General features: G+C 37.7%; 4 protein-coding genes across 7 annotated transcripts; 2 read left to right on the plus strand and 2 right to left on the minus strand.

Annotated features, from left to right (window-relative positions):
• The first annotated feature begins 691 nt into the window (after window positions 1–691).
• LOC126798747 (exocyst complex component EXO70A1) lies at window positions 692–2,733 on the plus strand. Its single transcript, XM_050525789.1, has one exon. It carries the CDS (start codon window positions 692–694, stop codon window positions 2,663–2,665), a length of 1,974 nt encoding a protein of 657 aa, XP_050381746.1. The 3' UTR covers window positions 2,666–2,733.
• On the plus strand, window positions 2,675–13,246 carry LOC126797221 (ABC transporter C family member 8-like; the record flags this gene model as incomplete). Its single annotated transcript, XM_050523886.1, has 5 exons — window positions 2,675–2,707; window positions 12,171–12,464; window positions 12,573–12,636; window positions 12,723–12,949; window positions 13,055–13,246. Coding segments are annotated over 5 exons (810 nt in total), but the record flags the coding sequence as incomplete, so codon positions are not given.
• LOC126798748 (uncharacterized) lies at window positions 2,898–8,981 on the minus strand. Of its 4 annotated transcripts, none has more exons than XM_050525794.1 (11): window positions 8,798–8,981; window positions 7,999–8,099; window positions 7,537–7,651; window positions 7,269–7,397; window positions 7,085–7,178; window positions 6,423–6,919; window positions 6,122–6,236; window positions 5,496–5,551; window positions 4,622–4,731; window positions 4,383–4,470; window positions 2,898–3,752 (listed from the first exon to the last, which is right to left on the minus strand). In XM_050525794.1, the coding sequence occupies exons 1-11, from the start codon at window positions 8,930–8,932 to the stop codon at window positions 3,519–3,521; spliced, it is 1,674 nt and encodes a 557-aa protein (XP_050381751.1). In that variant the 5' UTR covers window positions 8,933–8,981; the 3' UTR covers window positions 2,898–3,518. The 4 variants fall into 4 exon arrangements, with proteins under 4 accessions (XP_050381751.1, XP_050381749.1, XP_050381747.1 ...); XM_050525792.1 differs by having other exon boundaries at window positions 7,269–7,457; XM_050525790.1 differs by having other exon boundaries at window positions 2,899–3,752; window positions 7,269–7,460.
• A 458-nt stretch (window positions 13,247–13,704) lies between the features above and the next one.
• LOC126799016 (GPN-loop GTPase 3) lies at window positions 13,705–17,079 on the minus strand. The gene is made up of 9 exons (XM_050526125.1): window positions 16,914–17,079; window positions 16,675–16,783; window positions 16,505–16,586; window positions 16,263–16,348; window positions 15,467–15,570; window positions 15,240–15,370; window positions 15,044–15,137; window positions 14,403–14,458; window positions 13,705–13,978 (listed from the first exon to the last, which is right to left on the minus strand). Exons 1-9 carry the CDS (start codon window positions 16,956–16,958, stop codon window positions 13,873–13,875), a joined length of 813 nt encoding a protein of 270 aa, XP_050382082.1. The 5' UTR covers window positions 16,959–17,079; the 3' UTR covers window positions 13,705–13,872.
• Between the last annotated feature and the right edge of the window lie 49 nt (window positions 17,080–17,128).

A 17,128-nucleotide genomic window follows, 5' to 3' on the forward strand; every position in this document is an offset into this window, starting at 1 on the left:
TTTCTAAAGGACGTTTCTTGTGACTTGACAATGCTTCAAAAATCAAAACTGTGAATGCTGAGATTTGCTTTGCTGCATTGGAGTTGCTTACTTACATACGCCAAAAAGTAGGGATAACTCCGAACTTTTCGTGCATAATTATTGGATCTTTTTCTTGTTTTTTGACCAAATGCATCATAGGTTGATCGATCCAACATCTAATGAAGATTAGAAGGGGAAGATCTAACTACAAACCCATCACCTTTCCTTTAGTTAGTTGTCATTTTCATACCAATGATCATTGAAATGTAATCTGACAAGACTACATGGACTTCTGGATTGCAAATTTTGGGCATTGCCTTTTTGTTTGCAGATGAGCATATAGGTATATATGATGAGCAATTGAAGTCCGTTGTTTGGTGGTTCAAATCCCCTAAGATTTTATGCTTGTTTGTTTGCATTACTTAAGGAGATTCATTGCTTGGTAGTTGAGGCCCCTTCGGTGTTTCAGTTTTGCAAGTGAAGGTTGGTTTGAAAATGGTATTCCTTTCCTTAGTCTTGGTAAGTTTGGTGGAAAGTAAATGAGTGGTGTAGAAGAAAGCTTGAGATAACTTTTTACTACACTCCTCTCTAGTTCTAATGATTATAAAATAGCTCACAAGTTAGTTTGAGTCAATTCTTGGGGATTCTCAGATAGCTACTACTTTTGGCAATGGCTGATGTTGAATATGTCAAGAATCTCCAAGCTGCACGAAAAATCTTGAGGGCTAGTCTGGAGAAATCTAGTGCTATTTCTTCGAAGCTAGATGAAATCGGGCCTAGATTGGAAGACATTCGGCGGAGATTGCCAACTTTGGAAGCTGCAATTAAACCTTTCTCCATGCAAAAATGTAGTTACTTTGCAATCAGGGACCAAATCAATGGTGCCATTGGCCCTGCTGCTGCTGTTCTCAAAGTCTATGATGTTGTTCGTGAACTTGAGGAGTCACTACTTCATGAGTCATGTGCTGATCTTGCTGCTTATCTTTCATCTATGAAGATGCTAGAAGAAGCTTTGGGATTCCTTGCTGACAACTGTGGGCTGGCCATTCAGTGGCTTGAGGCCATTGTTGAGTTTCGGGAAGACACTGTTTTTTCCAGTGATCAAAGCCTCTTGAATGTAAAGAAATCTCTGAGGATCCTACATGAGTTGCATGAAATCAAGGAGCGTGCTCGTCTTGAGGGAGGACCTCTCAATGCTGCATTCAACAAACTTAAGACTGAATTCAGAAGTCTGTTGATGGAGAACAATGTTACAACAACAACCTGTGCTACTTTATTACCACTGACTATGCCGGTAATCCAAAAGCTTCAAGCCATAGCTGGGAGATTGGATGGTGATATTCGGCTTGAAAAGTGCATAGTCTTGTACATTGAAGTTCGGAGTTTAAATGCACAAAGAAGCTTGCAGGCACTTGATCTGGACTACCTTGAGATACAAGTCACCGAATTCGATGACATCCAAAGCATCGAGTCTCATATCGATCAATGGTGCAAGGATTTGGACTATGTTGTGACAGACTTAATTGAGCTGGAGTACAAACTCTGTAACGATATCTTTGAGAATAACAAATCAGGTGCTTGGAAGCACTGTGTTGCAAGACTAGCTGAGGAATATAGACTCATCTATTTTCTTCAGTTTGGAAGGAATGTCACTAAGATGAAGAAAGACCCTCTCAAGCTCTTGAAGCTGCTAGATATATTTGCACTTATGGAAAGTCTAAGATCAAATTTCAACCGGCTATTTGGTGGAGAGGCCTGCACTGACATTCGGACCCTGACAAGGGAACTAGTGAAGGCAGTAGTGAACGGTGCTTACGAGATTTTCCAGGAGCTTCCTTGTCAAGTGGAGATGCAGCGGCGGTTTTCTCCGCCTTCAGATGGTGGCATTCCCGGGTTAGTAAGCTATATAACTAAATACTGTGACCAACTACTAGGGGATGACTATAGGCCACTCTTGGCCCAGGTCTTGAAGATTCGTCAGAGCTGGAATCAAGATGAGTATGGAGATGGTTTCCTTAGTAACCACATTATTATCATAATGAAGGAAGTTGGGGTAAATCTTGATGCATGGTCCAAGGCGTATGAAGATGTCTGCCTCTCCTACCTCTTTATGATGAACAACCATTGCCATTTCTGTCAACTAAAAGGCACAAAGCTCGGCGATATCATGGGAGATTCTTGGTTGGATGCTCATGAGCAGTACAGGGACAATAGTGCAGCTCTCTACTTAAGAGAATGCTGGGGAAAGCTGCTGCTTCTTATAACTCGGAAGGATTTAGATTCAATTCAGGAGTCTGAAAAGAAGCAGCTGAAAGAATTCAATGAGGGTTTCGATGAAAGGTACAAGAAGCAATCGAATTGGGTCATATGTGACGAAAATTTGAGGCAGAAAGTATGCCAGATTTTGGTGCAGGCAGTTGTACCAGCTTACAGGAGCTACATGCAAAAGTATGGTGTTTTGGTGGAACAAGATGCAAGTGCTAGTAAATATGTGAAGCACACAACACAAAGCATGGAGAATATGATTACTTCCATGTTTCAGCCAAAACTGGTTAAGAAGCATTGCAGCACCAAAAATATACGCTTTGGTAAGCTGAAAAACCTGGTGCAAAATCAATTTCGTGTTACTCTTACAGCTATGTGATCCCCTCTAAAAGGTGATGTGCATGATCTAGAAGAAATAGAAGTAGTATCCATCATTGGATTCTTAAGCTACATTACCTACATATGAATTATTTAGAAGTACATACAAAAATGTGACTTGTATGTACTGTATGCCATGCTTTTCTTTTGTTCGATAGAGAAAGAAAAATGACAGAAAGTTGTGTTGAATCTGTGCCTAAGCAATGTGTAAAGAACATGAACTGCAAACTCGTTAAGAATGGTGATGTCTATTCCGTTACTCAGACATGGTGGATGGCATAACTTAGCAGGCGGAACATCCCGTTGGGTTTAGAAAACTTGAAAAGAAAGTAGGCGAAGATAGGGAATTGATCGATGCAAGACAATGATTTATGAGGTAGTTAACTGGGAAATTGGTGCTTCTAAGATGATGCCAAAGATGGTCTTGGCCGGACCAAGGGGTTGGGAAGGTTGTTAATGTATTGGGGAGAATACTTTGGGGAAGGAAAGGCTTTGTTCTATTTTGGATGGGAACATAATGTTTTGAAGGTCGAAATTGAAGGTAGAATGCGATAACTTTGTTGAATCAGGAAAGGATGAGGGGACTTTGTTGGGGGCATTTGTCCATTTTGCTGCAGGTACGATATTTTATACCGACACAAGTATATTGAGCTTGTACATGAGAAGGCATGATAAGATCTGCACAGAGATTCCACCCAAGCAAACAAAAGCAGCAAACAGCCTTCAAGTGGTTTGCACTTTGCAGCAGGTCTAGAACAACCTGATATCCTTCCAACTTGCTACATTTTGTACGTTCTATTTAGTTAAGATCTACGTTAATCAGTCCTATGCGATCTCTGAATATTATGGATACTTCATGGGGCTCGGGTGATGAAAGTCTTCCTGTCTTTCTCTGAACTATCGTGGGCAGAGAAGGAAACTCCTACACTAGCTGGGCGTGAATGTTCGGATGCGACCGTACCAGGTTCTCTTCTCCACCGCAGAGTAGACCTCATATAACGTGGTTTGCTGGGGGTATTGAGGGAAGTTGACCCGACAAGCTGGGTTGGTGCTGATGCCTCCGCAACTGCTCCTCCCATCCTTAGAATCTATGCAAAAAGTATTCAAGCAGAAATAAGACAGCAGACCTATATTCAAATTCTAACCTCAGGAAATTTGCTTCACAAACAACTGAAACTTCATGAAGGAACTAGAATCAGGCGATAACAAAAGGCAGAGGACTAAGACCAGATGACATATTCAAGATATATGAAATTCAATGAAAGTTCCACTGATTTACTTATGCAACCGCTAGACTAAAATCTTGCATCCACTACGAAATATTAACGTCTATGAAATCAGTATAACTTCTTACAAATTATATTTCGTTTATAAATTATCAAATCCTCATGTTGAACAGGATGCATGGCCACTGTAGTTTACCAAATACTTACTATGAGAATCACCCTGATGACATTTTAAGTATATGAAAGAATGAAAATTTCATAAGAAACAGAACAACTTTAACCTACAGATCTGAAGCACTCAAGATTATCGAGCTATCCAGTGTATAATTTAGACATGATAGAAGAAATGACTAAATGGTTTACTACTGTCAATAAGACCTCCCCTAGTCCTTACATTTTATTCATTTCACATTTAGTTTTTGTTCTCAAATCTAATCTTGCAGTGCCACACCATTAACTCATTTCTCCTTTGAAAACAAAGGAAGTGCTTACCTTCAAATTCCTACATAAGAATGTGGCCCCACTCAATGCCACTGCTTTGTCAGCAGACTCCTTGCTAGCAAAAGTAACATAAGCAGACCTAGCCAGACAGAAACGATAAGCAGGCTAATAAAAGATTTTTCTAAAGAATCCGCCCCAGACCCAAGATAGAACATATAAACGGAATCTAATCAACTTATACTCATCAGTAAGCAGGAACCACAATAGAAACATGACTAATTAACCATTACCCTTTTGGCTTAGATGTCAATGTGTCTGTCAGGATCATCACGTTAACAACCACTCCACACTTGGAAAAGTATAGTGACAAAGCTTCTCTAGTTGCTGCAAAATGTACCTGCTTTTTTATACTATTATCAGAACTATGCTTCTGAAATGTGTAGAGCCAAAAAGCAGCACTAAAAAAACTTCAGCTGAGTCGTATAATAAAGGCTCATAGAAGTCAATCATGCCCATCACGTATTTCATTCAAACAAATACTGTCTAGAATGCATGTTTCAAGTTCAGGTTTCACCCTGCTTTCTAGGTTAGTTTATGAAGAAGCGGGCGAGAAATCTGACAGCTCAGGCAAGGATGTCTTAGACAGGACAAAGAAAGTTGCACCTGATACTGTGTGTAAACAACCATATGAGTTATAATAAAGATTATACATATGACATAAATTCTGTATAGTATTACTCAATGCAATACCTGTCCAGAGCTCCAGATGATTCTTGTATTCTTGTTATTCTAGTTTAATTGTGCCTAGTGCCCATGACAACTTTAATACATGGAATGTCTAGAAAAAAAAAAAAACCTTCATCTTAGTTTTAAAGATTATTTATGATATTATCTACGATACATAGGGTGCCTACGACCAATTGATAGGATATAAATAGGAAAAAGGCCGGAATTGAGTTAAAAATAGTTACAAAATTGTTCTATAACAAGAACAAATTACTACTCTGGAGAAGAATTCACAGTCTGCATTTAGAGAAACAGGATATATAGAGAGAAAGGAGGATGCAATTTCCTCTGGAGTAGGTAGTTATGTCACTTATGTCTTCTTCAAAAAACAAAAAGAAAACAAAAAAGAAAGATATAAAATGACTGCTTCAAGCTTACATTTGTCACCAACACAGTTCTTGACTCAACAGTTTCTTCTGAATCTTTCTGTGCACCTGCAATTGTAACAAGAGCACTAAATTTCGATAAAAAGGTGAAGGTTTTGGCACAACATGATTGTTAATTATTAAAGCTAGACTGCAGCAGTTATGATGTGCATTTGCATTTGCATGAGGAATAAATAGAAATCTAACATAAAAAAAAATTATATATATCCATCTGCATTCAGGTATCTAAGAATGTTATTTGTTGTATAACATTTAGAAGAATCGTCAATAATACACAAAATCGGATATGACTCTGTTCTTGAAGTTACACGACAACCCCCTTGCACTCTTACAGAATCCTCTTTTCAACAGAAGATTTAGGGAAAATAGAATTTAATTTAACTTGAGGTAACAAGATGAGAAGAATGAAGATGCAAACAAAAATGGCCACAGAGAGATATCACTAATTCTGATTGTCTTGTATCAAGATATTGCAAACACTACTAGTCTAATTTCATTCTTTTACAAGCACATCCATCTCAATATCTTTCATAACCCGAAAATTCATCAGTTTCTGGTTCTGAATAAAATTGCAAGCACTTATAAGCAAGGTGAGTTGGTCCAAGTATAAAGTCTTACCAGAATTCAGCAAGTGGTTCGTTTTCCCATCATTTTCAAACTCTACCTTCTTTGACCGAAGCTTAGACATTTCGATCTCAATTTGATTCAACTTCTCTTTCACATCAAGCAGTTCCTGGGGAAAAAAGTTCAGCACTTCAACATTTTGCCAACACTTGTACCCAGTCAAAAAAGATGGAGAAATTGATTCCAAAAGTGCATCTATTGCATAAATTCAATCCTCATGGCTAGCACAGGCTTGAGACTAGCAGTAACTCTTTCCAATCAACTATGATATAGAATTAAAAAGACAAGTAGCTACCTGATTTTGTATAGTCTTCATATCATTTGTGCCCACATTTGATTTCTTAAACTTCTGTGAGGTGTCTTTGCATCTACGATCCCTGCTATTCTGATCTACCAAAGCTGAACCAGTATCAAGGCTCGTACTGATTTGACCAAACAGCCTCTTTCGTCCAATATTACTTGCAAAATGAGGTTCACTCACTGTGGTATTTATATGTTCCAGTTTCTTCATTTCACCATGATAGCTGTAGGATCTCTTCTTATTAATAGCAGGATTCCTCTTTGGAGGTATTAACGAGAAATGATTATAAATTTTCTCATATTGCTCATTCTGCCCAGCACCCAAATCACCACTCTTGAGTCCTTCAGACATGTCCTCACATGGCTTGCCTAATCTATCCCAAACACTACCCCTATAAATTTTAGGAAGTATGGATCCTGCACCTATAGATCTTTGTGACAGACTAACTCCTGACTTGTTACCGGCACAAATCTGTGTAGAAAATCGGCTTCCTGCATAAGGAACCATCACAAAGTTCAGCATGACTGGCAGCCATAAGAAATATATCTGACGCCTATTAATGAGTTTAGCGGACTTCAGTTCCCAAGCACACATGCATTCAGCATATCTGTATTTTCTAAGCAATATGCAGCTAATCAACATAATCTAGCATGTACCTGACATATAAAATTCAGTATTCCCAGACAAGGCCTCTCTTTCTGGTAAATGTAAGCGCTCTCTAGGTAATCCACTACATTTGTGCTTGACCATCTGCTATTCAATAAGTTAATTTGAAATTAGGAAGAAAGGAAAGTTGTCTAGATTTACCAAAACTCCTAGTAAATAGTCCAATAAGCCAACCTGAGCAATTTCACATTTAGACTCAGTTCTTCGATCTCCCTCACCATCAATATCTCCAGTTGCCATACATCTTCTCGGAATTTCATTTCCACGTCCTTCTGACAATACTATCCTTGTACCTTTAGCAAGCTTCATATCATTACAGGCAGCAGAATCAGAAGCAGAATGTTGCACTTTATCACCTTTCCTCTGCTGCAGGCAGCTATATTAAAACTTCCACTACAATTCTATCATGCATAAAGTAATAAAGTTGGATAACTGATATTACCAAAAGTTTGTTAACATGGCTCCGGAAGTCTGTACACCTGTCCACTTCTGCACCATTGTTTCTATCACTCTCTTGGTGGCTAATTCCAGGAACTTCATCTAGATAGTTCCACAACCTACATAAACAGATAAAGCTAACTTATTTCAGCCATTTTTGTTCTGATGGGAATTTCCGACTCTACTTCAATTTTAACTGAAATCGCCAATATTTCTTCTTGTTTTCAGAAAATTACGTGTAATATATTCTACAACAATACAGATATACTTTGAACATATAAAAATAGCAATGGTTTACTTGTGTTAAAAATACGGAACACCAATGTCGAAGTAACTTATGGACAGGGTTCCTGTTTGTGTTAACTACGCAATTTGGATAACAGAATCATGTTTTCAATGTAGAGTTCACTTTATATATAAATAGTTATGAACTTATTATGAATAAAGAAAGATTAGGACAGGGTACCATGATACAAATTCTTCACTCCGCTCACCAAGAAACGCCTCTAAGTCCTCTCTTGCCTGATATTGATCCTTTCCATTACAAACCAGCACTGTAACATACTCCTAAACCAATAAAAAAGTCTCTTAGTATACTTCATCAATAGTAGCATACTCCAGTGCTAATAATTAGGCAACGAGAAGAATATGAAATTTCGACAAATAATGTCAAATCAAGTTCAACTACAGGAACCGAAAGACAAATATATTTCATCGTTATATCAACTTATCAAACTATTGATCAGTGTTGAAAAAGCAATACGTAAATCAGTCTCTGAGGACCTAACAGTTTCGAATCCTGAAAATTACAGAAACTTCCACTCTGAAATCATGATTGCTAATATCTCAACTCCTAATACTCCTACACTATCATACAATTCCTCCTCATCCACTCAAATTCTTTCGAATTAGAAGGTTTTATGTAAGCTCATCTTCGATTCCATATACACATTAGGTAGTTCTGAGATTGAAACTTCAATCGCATAGTGCTAATCTGTTAACCTAGAGCAAGTTCAGCACAAAACACAGCCTAATCTAAGCCTACATTTTCTGAGAACCAAACGAAGAAATTGGAGCCAGAATTACACTCGTATTTTGCTAGAACATCTCAATCTCTCTCATCAACCTAGCGAAGAGTAATTACGAGAATCATCGATGCATTTTCAGCGAAATGATCAATTCGCTTCTTCAATTCAAGCTCGGAATGACAAAATGAACAAGAAATGAAGTGTAATTCAAGGTGAAAAGAGCGAGAAGAAGATTACCAGGAAGACGTCGTCGGAGTAATCGCCGAGAAATTCAGAGAGCTTGGCGGAGATGGAGGCTTTGAGCTTGGAAGCGAGGCGCGACTTTCGGTGGATACGGAAGCCTTTAGGTTTCGCCGAGAAAAGTTGATCCATCGGAAAATGCGGTATCGTCGTCGCCGTAATCGTCTCTCTCTCTCTCTCTCTCTCTGACTCTGTGACTCTCACTCGCATTTGGTTTCTGAAGAATAAGAAGTACGTGACTGTCTGATGGTATTGGTTTAGGGACTAACGCCCGCACCACGTGTCAATTGAACTCATATTACGGAAATGCAGATGGGTATTTTCGCCATCACAGTGGAGGGCACACGTGGTACGAGTGTCCTATATTACATGTTACGCTGAACTACATGGCCACACGGGCAATGAATTAAACAAGCTACTTTTTTTTTTTTTATCAAATAAGAACTCATGTACGGGAGCACATAACCTGTGCCCAATTTTCCAGTGTCGACTATGTGCCAACAATCAAAATATAACATGGGGCGTCTCACTTAACACAATTTAACGAACAGAGTGTTAATTTTAATTTTATTTATTTATTTTACTTCTTTTAAAAAAAAAAAAACTTGTACCTCTCCTCTCCTTCACTATCTACCTGTCTGAGTTCTTTTCTCCGTATTCCGACAAAGAAACCCAGAACTTTAATCCCAGCTTAAGCCAAGTGTGATTTTAAAGCTTGTGGAATCCGCCTCCATCAAGAAATTAAGTGGAGAGAAAGTGAAAAGTGATTCACGTAGAGGGTTCACATATAGTATTAGTTTCAAGAAGCACCAACAAAATAATCCAACTTTCACAATCTGGCACAACCCAATATGCAATATTAATAACTTTTCCCCGCAACACACCACCAATCCCAATTCTCTAATCAAAGCAATTCCTCACATACCCAACAAGGATTTCTACCATCAAAATTTGAACATCAAACACAACACAATAGGAGAAAATCAACTAAACCCAGAATTCTTCTTCTCCAACCAAGACCCAGAATATTGATTCCAATAAAAAAACCCAGAAATCTGAATAAGGAGCTCTAACCCCAAGAATTCAAACAAGTTTCACCTTAAATTTCTCCAAAATGGACCCATATGATTCTGAATTGAAAAGGTATGTGTGTGAAGGTTTGAAATTAGTGTGTGATTCTGACCAAATCTGGGTTTTAATCATTTTGGATGAAATGACAAAAAATGAAGCAATTAGTCGAAAATTGGAACTACATGAAGTGATCGGTTAAAATTGAGACCCTATAGTCGAGCACAGAATGAAGAATTGCCACATCTCTCTCACACATTTGTTCCAGATTAATCGTTTGTTTACTCCAATGCATACTATCTTCTTTTTGTGAACTTCTGATACGCATGCACTCAAATTAGAGGTGGCAAACAAGATGTGTCGGGCCGGCCCGATCCATTTTAAACGGGTCAAAATCATGTCAGTGTCATGCTCGGGCCGGCTCATTTATTTTTCGTGCCGGACTCAGGCCGACTCATTTGCTTAAATATTAAGTCAAGTTCTACCATTAGTATTAGAAGACACAATTAACATTAAAAATTATGTAATTAGAATATTTGTTTTATATAACTATTTAAAATAGTAAATAGAATACTACAACACATTTGATAATTTTATTTTTAAAACGTTACATATGTCAAAACTATGACTTTTTTATCACTACTTTGATGGTATTTGTAAAATAATTTAATTAAAATAATAAAATAATCGAGAGGTTTATATTTAAAAGGTCTAACATTCAATTCTCATTATTATAATTATTTAAATATATATATATAAATAATATAAAATTATGCTTTTAACGGACTGATCTATGAATTTATTGTGTTTGGGCCGTGCAGGGCTCAAAACAGGCTCGGATCAGGCCGGGCCCATGGGCTAAAATATCTAGGCCCAGCCTCGCCCATTAACAAAAAGTGCTCGGGCCTGGCCGCTAACAGTGTCGGGTCGTGCCAGACCGATTTTTAAGGGGCCGAAACCTCTAACTCAATTGACTCAATGATGCTACCAAAACGTTTATCTCTCTTAGGGGTGGCGATGGCCAGGGTAAGGTCAAATGATCGAAATACCATACCCATATCCAATTTCAATTACGTCCCCATATATACCCGCCCCAATCTCCGTTAGAAAATAATGAGTATTCTCCGTCTCCATACCCGCTGGGGATCCGTTTTTCATACCCGCCCCAAATACCCGTTAATGATACGTTGTTATATTATATAAAATTCATATGAAGTATAGACAAACGTAAAAATCTAAAATGAAAACTAAATATCATGATAAAATTAGTTTTTTTACATTAATCCAACTTAAACCAATACAAGTCTAGTTCAAAATAAAAAAATAACTATAAATATGTTTTTATTTGCATAAATATTAATTAATTAAATAATATTGAAACATATATAATATATTTTATTCTTATTGGGTGTGGATAGAGATCAAAATATCATCCCTCAAATACCCGATTCCATATTTCGAATATTGGGGATCCGCATACTCGTTTCCCGTTTTTACCCATTATAGTCGAATACCCGTGAATACACTACCCGATGGGTAATATTGTCATCCCTAACCTCTTTGGAGTTGGTCGACAAATTAATATCAATATATAGCAACCTAGCTACTATTATGGTTTGTTATTTAAAACAACCTAATTATGGAATCTCATGTTACTTCTTAGCCATTGACTCACGAGTAATTAAAGTTAACGACTCCTGATATCTACTAAACGACCTGAGCTCTACTTTTACCAAGTCTTGGAGGTCCGATTGGGGATCCCGGCCGGCGGGTTAAACTAGCTATCAGTGACAAGGTGGCAAATAATTAATTTAGTTGGTAAGATCCCTCTTTCAGGTATAATTGCTTCTACCCGGACAGCTTTTAAAACATTGATCATAGTAACCTTTCATTGAACTAGTGATACATTCTTAACTGTTTCAAACTAGCTAAACAGTTTGAAACTTGTCTTATTTTTTTGAGGATATCTCTGCAGGGCTTGTGGTGCTATCTCTTTCGTATGCTTTAACATTAACATTGACACAAATCTACCAGACCCGATGGTATTGCAACTTATCTAACTATATCATCTCAGTCGAACGAATAAAACAATTCATGCAGATTTCACCAGAGCCTCCAGCTATTGTCAAGGAGAAGAGGCCGCCGCCTTCATGACCTTTAAAGGGTAGGATTGAGCTGCATTCTCTAAATGTAAGATATTCTTCAATCATATGAGCATGAACTTGAATTGCTTTCTTATTGATAAACATAACCAACTTATATTTATAGTCAAACAGTAATTGTATTTCTTCTTTCATTACAGATAAAATATCGTCAAAACGCTCCACTGGTTCTCAAGGGAATCACTTGCACATTCAAAGAAGGAACTAGAGTAGGAGTTGTGGGAAGGACAGGAAGTGGGAAAACTACTTTGTTTCGATTAGTAGAGCCGAGTAGTGGTGACATTGTAATAGATGGACTAGACATCTGCTCTATTGGACTAACGGATTTGAGAATGAAGCTCAGCATTATCCCTCAAGAACCGGTTCTTTTCAGGGGTAGCATTGGAACCAACTTGGATCCTCTAGGCTTATACAGTGATGATGAAATATGGAGGGTAAAGGTCTTTCCAGCATCAACTTAACATTCCAGTGTTTTTTCAGCAACTATTAATTCTGAGATTCAGTTTAAACAACTGAAGAATGACCCAAATTTTTACTTGTAGACCCTAGAGAAGTGTCAGCTAAAGGCAAAAGTCAGCAGTCTACCCAATCTACTAGACTCATCTGGTGAGTTCATGATATTTTCTATGGACATCAGTGTTACGAGTATGTGAATCACATTGCAACATAACTTGCTGTAATGGTTTGAACAGTGAGTGATGAAGGGGAAAATTGGAGTGCCGGGCAGCGGCAGCTGTTCTGCCTTGGAAGAGTGCTTCTTAAGAGGAACAGAATTCTAGTTCTAGATGAGGTCACTGCTTCCATTGATTCCGCAACAGATGCCATTCTTCAAAGAATAATCAGGCTAGAATTTGCAGACTGCACAGTGATAACAGTTGCTCATAGAGTTCCAACAGTTATAGACAGCAACATGGTCATGGTCGAATGCATCATTATAGTCTGGTTTTGTGCTTCATAGTAGGAATAATAACCCGTCTATCAAGGGTGCTGTGTGGTCTAAAAGTGCTTTTGGCACTTCGAAGAGGTATTTTCTGCTGATATTTGGAGGTTTTTTTTTTCTGAACATGTAGGGAACCTAGTGGAATATGAAGAACCCTCAAAGCTCTTGGATACCAATTCCTACTTCTCCAAGCTTGTAGCCGAGTATTGGTCAAGCTGCAATAATAACGGATGCCCATTGCCAACACCTGAGAAACCGTTCCATCTTGATACATGATTTGTGGTCAAAACTGAAACTTTTATAATGATCAAAACTTGTATGGCTATTGATGTGGCAATAATTTGGCTCGAACGAAAAACTAGACATTGGCCTAAATAATTTAGGTCAGTCAAAATGTTAAAGTAGCTATGATACTATACCAGGATTGATAGGACTTGAACACTCCTGAGCAAAAAAAGTAAGGCATAATTAGGGCTAAGAGACATATACATTCAAACTGTGTATTTGCCACTTTAATGTATCAAGCAGGGTTGCTGGTTTCAGAATATGTCACAACAATTGTAAAACATGTTATATCACTTATATGTGACAAAGTGAAGGAGTTGATGGAAGGTGAAAGGGAGGAGTGCTAGGGAAAAGGCAAGAGAATCAGGAACAATAGCATGTATGCCATGTAATGCTGCCAAGAGAACTGTACTCCTCCCAAACCACATAATAAGTTCGTAGTCCACTCATCCAAAAAGTGCAAGTGCTCCATAGAATTTCTCTTTCATATAACTGTCAAGACAAGGGAGAGTTTTTCATAATCTGACCCTAGATATAGACAATGACACCATGAGGAGTTCAACGCCTTCACTCCTCACAAATTTCTGATACCTACATACAAGGGGATCCAATGCATATCAGGTTTCGTCTTCTGGGGCTTCTGGATCAAAATCCTTGACCTTCACATCGGCATCTTCTCCGAACTGAATCGAGGTATCAATTTGAGCCAACACATACTTTATGCTGCCAAAAAGATAGAATTTTGCCCTCCATATAAGACACAAATAGAAAAACAAGACAACTAAAGTCACCCATGGAACAGCACGAAATACATCCCCACAACAATACCCCAGCAAAGATTAAAAACTGTAAAGCATAACAGATAACTTGTATCCTAGAAACTATTTGAGAAAATGTGTTCATTATTCTATAGCCAAGACTACATTCCCTTGATCATTCTTCTACCAATGAAAATTAAGCAAGTTAAGATATGTATATGAATGAAAAGCCTAGCCCCCAAGAGGGAGGAACCCAAAAATCTATATGTCCGGATATATGGAGAAACATTTATAACCCCCCACCACAGCTTTTTTAGAATAAAATAGACAATGGGATTATCACAAGACATGCATGAGAGGAAATCAGAGAAAAATAGATAAAAGAATACCTGCTCTCCTTCCTCAAGTCAAGTGGCAGAAAACTCACCATGCTATAATCATCAACCTGGAACCCCACACAGTATACCATGGTCAACAATAATTTTATTGCAGGTAAAACAATTTTATTTAAAAAGATCGACAGTAAATCGTCTCTCAAAAGAACAACAAATTGCACTATCACATACATGCATGCATAGATACATATATATGCTAGAACACATAGTAGAACCTCCACGGCTCCATCAATAAACATATAACTCTCAGTCTAACATCAATTTAGCACAATTCGCACAAAAGTAACATAAACTCATAAGGTGTTTTCACTGAGAAAATAATATATACAGATAATACAACCAAAGACTTTTTGTCTCTGAAGGATTAAATCAGAAGAAAGCTTTGTAGAAAGCTATTCCACTCCTGAAACTCAAGCTATAGGTAATAAACAAGTGAAAATACTCTATGCAAGCAAGCCACTTAGGTACAGTCATACGAAAACAATAAGAATGCAAACCCCGCCCCCAAAAAAAAAAGTTTGAATAAATAAAGAGTTCATGACCAAATAAAGGAACTGTCTAATATAAATGCTGAAATTTCAATTAGGGACAAGACAAGCAGAACTAATCTCAAAAAATAAATAAATAATTCTCACCAGTTCCATCAAAGACTTGTTAAGCTTTGCAAATTTAGGAGACATGCGTTTGTTCAATTCTGACAACAAAACTTGGGGCTCCGGATTCAAGAAACTGAAAAGACAAAAGAAACAGAAAGGGTTAAGCCAATGAGTAAGGTAAACAGACTAGTACAGTTGCAAGATGAGAGAAGTATTAGATTAGTGGTAGCTTTACTCTTCCAAATCCTTTTTGTTTGTCACAAGGTCCATTTTAGAGAGAATATTAACATGTGGTAATTCAAGTTGAACCATTGCAGAAAGAGATGCCATGCATCCACTGATAAACTTGGTCACATCGGTCATGAACTGTTACAGCAAAAATAAAAAAAGGTATCAAGGGACAGATAGAGAGCCAGTACAGGAAAATAAAATCAAACCCAAAATAATAAGAACCATACAGACCTGTGAATCAAGTAAGTATACAGCACAGACATTGAAACTCTTGCTCTTTAAATGGTCCACAAAGTTCCGAAGCATAGGCACGTGAGAAAAAAGTTCTATCTGGCCTATAACAGCAAAAAAAGTTTTTGATTACAACATAACACAGAGTTTATTTCAACACAACAAAACACATATGCACAATTTTCAGAATCAATCAGTTGTGATGCCCTTCCAAACCATAGAATAACCAATCATTTATCACCTTTTCAATAGTAATTGTAAGGTTAGAACAAGGGTTTGGATTAATATTCAAAATATTCAAATGCACAGGATTAATATTGAAAATCTTCAATATGCACAGATTAATACCATTGCAAAAAAAAAGGAACTTTAGACAAATTCAGCGGAGTAAAAGAAAAGATAAATAAAAATAAAAGCGTCAGTTCAATGTTTCAGTAATCAAAAGGCTTCTGGTAAGCAAAAGTAAAAAAAGTTTGTATATGCAACACTCTTAACTAAAATGATCTATTGCAATCACATGCCGCACTATTTTATGATACTCAAAAGTTAAGAGCATCTTGTAGTTGCCACAACTACTGTAATATCACCCTACTTTAAGAGTTGAAAACATTAGATATCCAGGTCAAGAAAAGAAACTAAAGATCAGAAGAAGGAACTCAAAAGGGAAATAAAACGGTATGAACTACCAAGGAGCTTACTTTTTAGTTGCAATGTAACCACTTGCATGCCTAATTTTTCAACGACTGATGCATGGTAATAAACACAGAGAATGGAACATGTATGCTAGTATTCATACCTGGACAGTCAAATACTAAGTAGTCATCATCCAAGTAATCCTCCAATCCTTCTGCCAGCCAATCGTCCAGATTCTCTTCAAGGTGTCTAGTAATCGAGATTAAGGTCATTCACCTCAAAACATAAGAGTTACATAAAGAGTAGCGAATACCAGGAGGTGAGATATTTGACAATAGATTCATTTACTGTCTACAAGCCCTTAAAAACCATAATAAGAAGAAAAACGTAAAAGAGAAAGGATACTCCATGCAGTACATAAGTCCACCATTGGGACCCAACCCAAGTTCCTCCATAACATCATCCAAGTTAATAAGCTCCCTGATATCTGCAAGCAGGAAAAGAAAACAAAAACAATCTTAAGCGCCCTGATTCCTCGAACTATATACAAGAGAGTAACCAAAAGGACAACTGACCCAAGGCGACAGGGTAGTCAAAATGCTCAGCAGCAGGATCCAAGTTAACAATATGTAGAGTCCTTCCATTATCCAAACAGTGTCGGTGCAAACTGGAGCAATATGTGGACTGGGTGTTCCCAACATAACAGGTCAAACTCAATCAACCCAAGAAACACACAAAAACTCATTCAAAAACAAACACCAATTCTAGTGATGCTCACAATAGCTTGAGATTAAGATTGGGCAAGTGAAGTTACCTTGCCACTGCCAGCAGGGCCAATAACAAGCTGTGCATACCCCATTGAAGTGCTGACTCAGATCAAATGGGAAAGATGAGAGGAACACAGGCCAAAACCCAACAACCTATCAATCAAGGACTTACAATTCCGTCTTCTTCTGTGTCGTCTGGTTTTTCTAAAGCTCTTTAGAAGAACAAAGGACTGTGGGGGGTTTTAGGGTTCCTTATTCGGCT

This window comes from Argentina anserina, chromosome 6, assembly GCF_933775445.1.
Source record: "Argentina anserina chromosome 6, drPotAnse1.1, whole genome shotgun sequence".
Classification (NCBI taxonomy): Eukaryota; Viridiplantae; Streptophyta; class Magnoliopsida; order Rosales; family Rosaceae; genus Argentina; species Argentina anserina.